General features: G+C 42.7%; 1 protein-coding gene across 1 annotated transcript; it reads right to left on the reverse strand.

Annotated features, from left to right (window-relative positions):
* Nucleotides 1-6463: 6463 nt before the first annotated feature.
* LOC124019763 (YEATS domain-containing protein 4-like) lies at nt 6464-10182 on the reverse strand. The gene is made up of 6 exons (XM_046335186.1): nt 9958-10182; nt 9779-9845; nt 9595-9689; nt 7992-8081; nt 7772-7859; nt 6464-6927 (listed from the first exon to the last, which is right to left on the reverse strand). Exons 1-6 carry the CDS (start codon nt 10114-10116, stop codon nt 6758-6760), a joined length of 669 nt encoding a protein of 222 aa, XP_046191142.1. The 5' UTR covers nt 10117-10182; the 3' UTR covers nt 6464-6757.
* Between the last annotated feature and the right edge of the window lie 873 nt (nt 10183-11055).

Genomic DNA, 11055 nt, shown 5'->3' on the forward strand with positions numbered 1-11055 from the left:
TCAGACAGTAGGCTACATTACAAGTGAGCCTTAGTGGGCGCATGCCAGTGTAAAGCTTGAGGATATTTCTAAAGGACTCAGACAGTAGGCTACATTACAAGTGAGCCTTAGTGGGCGCATGCCAGTGTAAAGCTTGAGGATATTTCTAAAGGACTCAGACAGTAGACTACATTACAAGTGAGCCTTAGTGGGCGCATGCCAGTGTAAAGCTTGAGGATATTTCTAAAGGACTCAGACAGTAGGCTACATTACAAGTGAGCCTTAGTGGGCGCATGCCAGTGGAAAGCTTGAGGATATTTCTAAAGGACTCAGACAGTAGACTACATTACAAGTGAGCCTTAGTGGGCGCATGCCAGTGTAAAGCTTGAGGATATTTCTAAAGGACTCAGACAGTAGGCTACATTACAAGTGAGCCTTAGTGGGCGCATGCCAGTGTAAAGCTTGAGGATATTTCTAAAGGACTCAGACAGTAGACTACATTACAAGTGAGCCTTAGTGGGCGCATGCCAGTGTAAAGCTTGAGGATATTTCTAAAGGACTCAGACAGTAGGCTACATTACAAGTGAGCCTTAGTGGGCGCATGCCAGTGTAAAGCTTGAGGATATTTCTAAAGGACTCAGACAGTAGACTACATTACAAGTGAGCCTTAGTGGGCGCATGCCAGTGTAAAGCTTGAGGATATTTCTAAAGGACTCAGACAGTAGACTACATTACAAGTGAGCCTTAGTGGGCGCATGCCAGTGTAAAGCTTGAGGATATTTCTAAAGGACTCAGACAGTAGACTACATTACAAGTGAGCCTTAGTGGGCGCATGCCAGTGTAAAGCTTGAGGATATTTCTAAAGGACTCAGACAGTAGACTACATTACAAGTGAGCCTTAGTGGGCGCATGCCAGTGTAAAGCTTGAGGATATTTCTAAAGGACTCAGACAGTAGGCTACATTACAAGTGAGCCTTAGTGGGCGCATGCCAGTGTAAAGCTTGAGGATATTTCTAAAGGACTCAGACAGTAGACTACATTACAAGTGAGCCTTAGTGGGCGCATGCCAGTGTAAAGCTTGAGGATATTTCTAAAGGACTCAGACAGTAGGCTACATTACAAGTGAGCCTTAGTGGGCGCATGCCAGTGGAAAGCTTGAGGATATTTCTAAAGGACTCAGACAGTAGGCTACATTACAAGTGAGCCTTAGTGGGCGCATGCCAGTGTAAAGCTTGAGGATATTTCTAAAGGACTCAGACAGTAGACTACATTACAAGTGAGCCTTAGTGGGCGCATGCCAGTGTAAAGCTTGAGGATATTTCTAAAGGACTCAGACAGTAGGCTACATTACAAGTGAGCCTTAGTGGGCGCATGCCAGTGTAAAGCTTGAGGATATTTCTAAAGGACTCAGACAGTAGACTACATTACAAGTGAGCCTTAGTGGGCGCATGCCAGTGTAAAGCTTGAGGATATTTCTAAAGGACTCAGACAGTAGACTACATTACAAGTGAGCCTTAGTGGGCGCATGCCAGTGTAAAGCTTGAGGATATTTCTAAAGGACTCAGACAGTAGACTACATTACAAGTGAGCCTTAGTGGGCGCATGCCAGTGTAAAGCTTGAGGATATTTCTAAAGGACTCAGACAGTAGACTACATTACAAGTGAGCCTTAGTGGGCGCATGCCAGTGTAAAGCTTGAGGATATTTCTAAAGGACTCAGACAGTAGGCTACATTACAAGTGAGCCTTAGTGGGCGCATGCCAGTGTAAAGCTTGAGGATATTTCTAAAGGACTCAGACAGTAGACTACATTACAAGTGAGCCTTAGTGGGCGCATGCCAGTGTAAAGCTTGAGGATATTTCTAAAGCAAACGCTGAAATATAAACAAGCCCTTCCTTCCAGAACTCAGCGTCTATTTATTTAATGTCTGATCTTTGTAGGATCAGAGGCCAGGGCAGTCTCTGCATGCATGGAACGATTTATCTCCCTGTGTATGTGAAAGAGAGAGAGATTTATCTCCCTGTGTATGTGAAAGAGAGAGATTTATATCCCTGTGTATGTGAAAGAGCGAGAGAGATGTATCTCCCTGTGTATGTGAAAGAGAGAGATTTATCTCCCTGTGTATGTGAAAGAGAGAGAGATTTATCTCCCTGTGTATGTGAAAGAGAGAGATTTATATCCCTGTGTATGTGAAAGAGCGAGAGAGATGTATCTCCCTGTGTATGTGAAAGAGAGAGATTTATCTCCCTGTGTATGTGAAAGAGAGAGAGATGTATCTCCCTGTGTATGTGAAAGAGAGAGATTTATCTCCCTGTGTATGTGAAAGAGCGAGAGAGATGTATCTCCCTGTGTATGTGAAAGAGAGAGATATTTATCTCCCTGTGTATGTGAAAGAGAGAGATTTATCTCCCTGTGTATGTGAAAGAGAGATTTATCTCCCTGTGTATGTGAAAGAGAGAGAGATTTATCTCCCTGTGTATGTGAAAGAGATATTTATCTCCCTGTGTATGTGAAAGAGAGAGAGATTTATCTCCCTGTGTATGTGAAAGAGAGATTTATCTCCATGTGTATGTGAAAGAGAGAGAGAGATTTATCTCCCTGTGTATGTGAAAGAGAGATTTATCTCCCTGTGTATGTAAAAGAGAGGGATTTATCTCCCTGTGTATGTGAAAGAGAGAGAGATTTATCTCCCTGTGTATGTGAGAGAGAGAGATTTATCTCCTTGTGTATGTGAAAGAGCGAGAGAGATATATCTCCCTGTGTGTGTGAAAGAGAGAGAGATTTATCTCCCTGTGTATGTGAAAGAGAGATTTATCTCCTTGTGTATGTGAAAGAGCGAGAGAGATGTATCTCCCTGTGTATGTGAAAGAGAGAGAGATTTATCTCCCTGTGTATGTGAAAGAGAGAGAGATTTATCTCCTGTGTATGTGAAAGAGAGAGAGAGTCCTTGTATAGGTTTTGTGCCTGTGGTCAGTTGAATATGTGCATTGTTAACAAGTCAGCCTAACAATACGATGACTAGGTCTCCATAGAACCAATGATGGAGGAGAAGATGGGGAGATTACAGGACTGTGGTCTGACACGGCCTGTGTCGTCCCAAATCGCATCCCATTCCATATGTAGTGCACCACTTTTGACCAAGAGCCCCAGAAATAGTGCACTATAAAGGGAATAGGGTACCATTTGGGACATTTACATTTACATTTAAGTCATGGATGCTTCAAGCTGTCCCAGATCAGTTACTATTATACCTCTCGTGTCATTACCAAACACTGTAATCACATGGCTCTCCCTTTTCAATGTCTGAGATGTACTGTAATTCAGTGTTACGCTATGGTGCGTTCAACAAGGCAGAGAGGGAAAGAGTGAGAGAGAAAGAGAGTGAGGGAAAGAGAGAGAGAAAGAGAGTGAGGGAAAGAGAGAGGGAAAGAGTGAGAGGGAAAGAGTGAGAGGTAAAGAGAGTGAGAGGTAAAGAGAGTGAGAGGGAAAGAGAGTGAGGGAAAGAGAGTGAGGGAAAGAGAGTGAGGGAAAGAGAGTGAGGGAAAGAGAGTGGGAGGGAAAGAGAGTGGGAGGGAAAGAGAGTGAGGGAAAGAGAGTGAGGGAAAGAGAGTGAGGGAAAGAGAGTGGGAGGGAAAGAGAGTGAGAGGGAAAGAGATTGAGGGAAAGAGTGAGAGGGAAAGAGAGTGAGAGGGAAAGAGAGTGAGGGAAAGAGAGTGAGAGGGAAAGAGAGTGAGGGAAAGAGAGAGTGAGGGAAAGAGTGAGAGGGAAAGAGAGAGAGGGAAAGAGTGAGAGGGAAAGAGAGTGAGAGGGAAAGAGAGAGAGAGGGAAAGAGAGTGAGGGAAAGAGAGTGAGGAAAGAGAGTGGGAGAGGGAAAGAGAGTGAGAGGGAAAGAGAGAGAGAGGGAAAGAGAGAGAGAGGGAAAGAGAGAGAGAGGGAAAGAGAGAGAGAGGGAAAGAGAGAGAGAGGGAAAGAGAGAGAGGGAAAGAGAGTGAGGGAAAGAGAGAGAGAGGGAAAGAGAGTGAGAGGGAAAGAGAGAGTGAGGGAAAGAGAGTGAGGGAAAGAGAGTGGGAGATCTCTTTGGAGATGTGTGGGTTGAGGGCCAGTTGTACCCTCTAACTAACTAGTGGTATTCTGTGTTTTGAAGAGTCTGAAATTAAATGAGGCGGCCATCTACTAAACTCACTGCAGCATTCACCATGTATTAGATTTAGAGTTTACTCAGGAATTCGTTTTCATTAAAAAACTACAATGACAATTGAAGTGAAATGCAGAATAAAGGAATGCAGTTCAATATGTAATAATACAATAGGATATTAATGCTGCTATGCACATGTTGATGCAAAAAGCCCCTTCATCACTCACACGTTGTTTCTAAGTGTTGCCACCTCCCTCTTCCAATACAAACAATTGTTGCCACCTCCCTCTTCCAATACAAACAATTGTTGCCGCCTCCCTCTTCTAATACAAACAATTGTTGCCACCTCCCTCTTCTATTACAAACAAGTGTTGCCACCTCCCTTTCTCTTGGAATATAAAACAGTTGTTGCCAACTCCCTTTCTCTTGGAATATAAATATTTGCTCATCACCGCTCTCTAGTGGTGGTGGAAGGCTAATGCAGAGGCTGTATATTCATTAAACATTACAGCGCTCCGGTCTCCTTACAAGGTAAACAACAGTTTAGCGCTCTCCAACAGAGATGAAAATGCCTGCTGTCGTTCTCGATCTTTTATCTAAATGGTGATCAAGAAGTGATGTCATACAGGGCGGCTGGGTAGCCTAGTGGTTAGAGCAATGGACTAGTAACCGGAAGGTTGCAAGTTCAAAACCCCGAGCTGACAAAGTACTGTTCTGCCCCTGAACAGGCAGTTAAACCCACTGTTCCTAGGCTGTCATTGAAAATAAGAATGTGATAACTTAACTGACTTGCTTTGTTAAATAAAGGTAAAATATCAAGAGGGTTTTTATTTATTTAACCAGGTAGGCAAGTTGAGAACAAGTTCTCATTTACAATTGACACATGTATTGATACCGAGACAGTTAGCCCAGGCTATCCAGATGTGTTTAAGAGATCAATCCTTGACAAAATAATAACCCTGAATAGCATCTAAGACATGTTTGATCCATCAGTTCTAACAATCGTGTTCTAATCATTTTGAACATAGGAGAAATCAAAGAAAAACTGGTTTGAGTTTTGCAGAAAAAAGACAAATTAAAAACAGCAGCTCAAAACCCAGACCAGTCAACACACATGTGACATGTTGCACTGAGAGCCGTCTGTGGTAAATCTGAGTGGGATTGAGAGCCGTCTGTGGTAAATCTGAGTGGGATTGAAAGCCGTCTGTGGTAAATCTGAGTGGGATTGAGAGCCGTCTGTGGTAAATCTGAGTGGGATTGAGAGCCATCTGTGGCAAATCTGAGTGGGATTGAGAGCCATCTGTGGCAAATCTGAGTGGGATTGAGAGCCATCTGTGGCAAATCTGAGTGGGATTGAGAGCCGTCTGTGGCAAATCTGAGTGGGATTGAGAGCCATCTGTGGCAAATCTGAGTGGGATTGAGAGTGGGGTGAAACAAACATGGATTATCTTCAATTGTCTTGTTTATTATGGTGACATGATCATATAAAAGCATTGACTGCTAGGCAGTATTAAGTCATGGTGAATTCCAGGATGACATGGTGAATACTTCCATTTCTCTATGAGCATGGTGACAGTACTGCAGGATGAGCATGGTGACAGTACTGCCATGATGGTGAGGTCCTGCATGGTGACAGGATGAGCATGGTGACAGTACTGCCAGGATGAGCATGGTGACAGTACTGCCAGGATGAGCATGGTGACAGTACTGCCAGGATGAGCATGGTGACAGTACTGGCCAGGATGAGCATGGTGACAGTACTGGCAGGATGAGCATGGTGACAGTACTGCAGGATGAGCATGGTGACAGTACTGCCAGGATGAGCATGGTGACAGTACTGCCAGGATGAGCATGGTGACAGTACTGAGCAGGATGAGGATGAGCATGGTGACAGTACTGGCAGGATGAGCATGGTGACAGTACTGCCAGGATGAGCATGGTGACAGTACTGCCAGGATGAGCATGGTGACAGTACGGCCAGGATGAGCATGGTGACAGTACGGCCAGGATGAGCATGGTGACAGTGAGCGGCCAGGATAGTGGAGTCCATTCCAGGGACCCACCAGTGAGCATGGTGACAGTACAATATACACACACATGACTAAGTCACTTTGGATGAAAGCATCTGAGAAATGACAGATATTATATTAAGGAATTAAACAATCGTAAAATGGAGTGATATTCTGTGTGGATTCCAGACTAGGGCAATTTCCAAATCCATCCCTAGCCCCTCCTCCCTGGCATCTCCCTTTGCTCTGAAGGGGTTGGATAGGTGGAAGACATGAGCATGGTGACAGTAAATGCCAGGATGAGCATATGGTGACAGTCCATTGGTGAAAGTACCAGGCGTAAACTCCATCCAGCCTATCAGAAATCAGAAGACAAGGTGAGTCACAAGCACCATATTGCCTCCACCTATCCAAACCCTTCAGATCTACAGGGGTGCCTCGGGAATTTAGGGTGTGTCTCAATTGTATATCCATGATTCATTGCATCCTCTCTCATCTCCTTCTCAAAACACATAGAAGATCCAAGACAAGGAACCTCATATCTTGTGTTCCAATGAGTTTTGAGAAGGATGCAAGGAGAGAAGGTATGAGGAATCAAGAAAATACAATTGAGATTCACCCAGTGTGTGTGTGTATCAGTGGTCTTTGATCTGGTCCTCCTCCTCCAGCTTGCGTATCTCTCCCTTCAGGAAGTTGATGGTCTCTCTGCTGGCCTTCAGTCTATCCTTCAGGTCTGTGATCTCCTGACTGGTCTTCTTCTTCGCTGCTTCCAGCTTCTCCCGCGTCCGCAGCTCCAGCTCCGCAACTACAGACACAGGAAGGGTCAGTCACCAGTGACACTGTCCACTCAGCACTGCTGTGGTGTCACTGAACAACGAGGACAAAGACATTGGCTTTTATTGGCTGCCTTTACATAGGCAGTCCAAATCTGATCTCATTGGCAAAGGATCTGATCTGTCAAAAGACCAATAATTGGGCAAAAGATCAGAACTGGGCTGCCTGTGTAAACGCAGCCATGGACTTTTAATCTAAGCCCCTACTGCAGGGTTCCCCAACTGGGGACCCGCGGGTGGTTTTAATAGGCTCCCAAGTTTTCTGAGCAATTATTTTTCATTGTTGGACATAAAAGACTAACAACACAAGGAAATCAGCTCCAAGTGATTTTCATTTGGGAAAATGTGTTGAAGTATTCCCATGTATGATAGAGAGATGTGATTATATATACACACATGTAAGCCAGGTTTGAAATGGAGTTTTAGTCAAATATTATATATATATGCCATTTAGCAGACGCTTTTATCCAAAGCGACTTACAGTCATGTGTGCATACATTCTACGTATGGGTGGTCCCGGGGATCGAACCCACTACCCTGGCGTTACAAGCGCCATGCTCTACCAACTGAGCTACAGAAGGACCTGTTTGGGCTTCTTTGAGGTCAATTTCAGTCTACAAATGATTTGTAATTATGTTCTGGGCCCCAAACAGCCTCTCAAGAAAAAAAAAGAAAAGAATCTAGTTGATGATGCCTGTAATTTGCATTGAAACACATTTGCCCGACGAGGGTTAAAAAAGACATTGCTAGATACAGTCGTTACAATATGAATCTACAGGTACTAAATGTGCAGGTGTGTGTGTGTGTGCTCCTCACACTCCGTCTCGTGTTTATAGGCCCCCAGGGTCAGTTGTCTAGAGGTGCTAAGGAGCTGTTGCATCATGGCTGTGGGGTCCTGGAAGATCTGAGAGAGGAACAGGAAGGACAGAGAGTTGAGACGGGGCCTCTCTGCTTTCTTTCCTCACCTTGGTTTCACTTCCTTTCTCGTGTCCTCTTTGGTTCACTGTTTGAAAAATAAATCAATCAAATGTCTCACCATTTCATCATAGAATTCAGAGACCACCGTCTTCTTGGGCATGGCACTGGAGTCTGACTGGAAGAGCTTCAGTAGGTGGTAGAGAGTCACCTGTAGATAGGATTAGACAAGACAAGATAAAGATAGATAGATAGATAGATAGATAGATAGATAGATAGATAGATAGATAGATAGATAGATAGATAGATAGATAGATAGATAGATAGATAGATAGATAGATAGATAGATAGATAGATAGATAGATAGATAGAAAGAAAGAAAGAAAGAAACACAGATAGATAGATAGATAGATAGATAGATAGATAGATAGATAGATAGATAGATAGATAGATAGATAGATAGATAGATAGATAGATAGATAGATAGATAGATAGATAGATAGATAGATAGATAGATAGATAGATAGATAGATAGATAAAAAGAAAGAAAGAAACACAGATAGATAGATAGATAGATAGATAGATAGATAGATAGATAGATAGATAGATAGATAGATAGATAGATAGATAGATAGATAGATAGATAGATAGATAGATAGATAAAAAGAAAGAAAGAAACACAGATAGATAGATAGATAGATAGATAGATAGATAGATAGATAGATAGATAGATAGATAGATAGATAGATAGATAGATAGATAGATAGATAGATAGATAGATAGATAGATAGATAAAGAAGAAAGAAAGAAACACAGATAGATAGATAGATAGATAGATAGACAGATACAGACAGACAGACAGACAGAAGAAAGAAAGAAACAGAAACAGACAGATAGATAGATAGATAGATAGACAGACAGACAGACAGACAGACAGACAGACAGACAGACAGACACAGACAGACAGATAGATAGATAAAAAGACAGACAGACAGACAGACAGACAGACAGACAGACAGACAGACAGACAGACAGACAGACAGACAGACAGACAGACAGACAGACAGACAGACAGACAGACAGACAGACAGACAGACAGACAGACAGACAGACAGACAGACAGACAGACAGACAGACAGACAGACAGACAGACAGACAGACAGACAGACAGACAGACAGACAGACAGACAGACAGACAGACAGACAGACAGACAGACAGACAGACAGACAGACAGACAGACAGACAGACAGACAGACAGACAGACAGACAGACAGACAGACAGACAGACAGACAGACAGACAGACAGACAGACAGACAGACAGACAGACAGACAGACAGACAGACAGACAGACAGACAGACAGACAGACAGACAGACAGACAGACAGACAGACAGACAGACAGACAGACAGACAGACAGACAGACAGACAGACAGACAGACAGACAGACAGACACAGACAGACAGACAGACAGACAGACAGTAACTGGGGGAATTGTATCATAAAAATAATGTAATTGTACAGTCTCAAGTCCACTGTTATTAAACTATTGTTTTACTATTTTAATGTGTCCTAATTTAGAAAACGTATTGTATCTTTCTCACCTTCCTATTATGTTATTGTGTTAAACACTCTGAAAATCATCCTCTGTTAAAAAAAAGGTGCTATAATAATCAAGTTTGATTGGAACGAGGTCCCTAAATGACATAGTCGGGCACCGCTCACCGGCCTCTCATTGGGGTCGATGAAAAATATCTTGATGATGATCTCAAACTCTCCCCAGCCCGTCTCTGTGATCTCGTACGGAGGCTTCGTCACGACTACGACGGATCAGAAAGAGAACACCATGAGCCCTACATTCATGACAAATTACATCACTGCTAATACTTGGATACATTACAAACTTTACCTCTGAGTGGATTCACATAACTTTCATGTAGCTTGAACTGTATTTTCTTCACATATGCAGACATATCCTGGAATATAATTGGGTCAGGTTAATACTATATCATCCAATGATCATTATCATTATCCAATGAGACCTTGAAGTCAACACCATCCATTTTCCAAGATGACAGTTGAGTTTACCTCGTTTCTGTATGGTTTCACGTACACAGACCATTGGTGAGTGTGTCCATCCTCCTCTCGCTTCTTTCCAAAATACCGAGCAACGTTTCCGAATACGATGGGTTTGACGATCGTAACACCCTGTGGATAACAGACAACTGATGTTTTCTGCAACATCATGCAGATCAATGATGATAATATGGTGAACCGGCTGGCAAAGATAGTAAGAAGTGATGCGGATTTGATGCCTGCCTTTCCAACCGTGTCTTCACGACAAGCACTTCACTGACACGCTTCCATAGACTTATTAAAAAGGAAATATATTATAATTAGGGAACACACTTAGTCAAATTGTCTCTTATTAACATAAAACTTTTTATCGATCATATTATAGTCACCGGTATCAAATATTATTGACATCCATCCCCTACCTTCACTCTACCCCGGAATCTGGTCCAAATTCAGCCATCCTTTTAAACATAGTATAGAGACTAGAAAGGGACGTTAAACTCGTATATGTCACTATAGGACTCTTGCAGTAGTGATTTGAAACGTGTCATTTAATAAGATTGCCATTAAATCTACGAAAACAACACGATTTTACATTGTACACATTTCAAATTGCCAGCCAAACAAGCACCGGAAGTACGTTACATTGTTCGTGGTCCGATGTGAACACGGGAGCTAAAACGATTTATGGTCCTCTTGTCTAATGTTCTGCTTTGTGCCCTGTAGTAGTAAATATATTGCAGTCATATAGACTGAATTGTGTAAAGCAATTTACAATCATCAAATCCTAAACTAGCAAAACATGTAATACAATGTTAAACTATGCAATATATACAAAACAACAATAATACAACGACAATGTTTGGGGTGGCAGCTAAAATAAATACATTTTAGGAGCTTTACAGACGGCATTATTAAGGCCCCTCGGCAATATGGTGTGTGCATTGATCAGTTTAGTGAAGTATTTAGCAAATGTCAGGCAGATCTGCTCCCGTTTGCTCTCCAATGACATGATTCCGAGGGCTTCCCGGGTAGCTGGTGAACGACCCGTTCCGAATTATTCTGCAGACTCTCTTCTGGACATATGAGTCAGGGTTCGAGTGATCATCG

This window comes from Oncorhynchus gorbuscha, unplaced genomic scaffold (assembly GCF_021184085.1).
Source record: "Oncorhynchus gorbuscha isolate QuinsamMale2020 ecotype Even-year unplaced genomic scaffold, OgorEven_v1.0 Un_scaffold_675, whole genome shotgun sequence".
Classification (NCBI taxonomy): domain Eukaryota; kingdom Metazoa; phylum Chordata; class Actinopteri; order Salmoniformes; family Salmonidae; genus Oncorhynchus; species Oncorhynchus gorbuscha.

Coding starts and splice junctions, on each gene's coding strand:
- LOC124019763 (XM_046335186.1), bottom strand. CDS start 10,116: ATGATGTTGCAGAAAACATCAGTTGTCTGTTATCCACAGGGTGTTACG. Junction 9,690..9,778: donor TTATGTGAATCCACTCAGAG/GTAAAGTTTGTA, acceptor GATCCGTCGTAG/TCGTGACGAAGCCTCCGTAC. Junction 6,928..7,771: donor CTATAAACACGAGACGGAGT/GTGAGGAGCACA, acceptor CTGTGTCTGTAG/TTGCGGAGCTGGAGCTGCGG.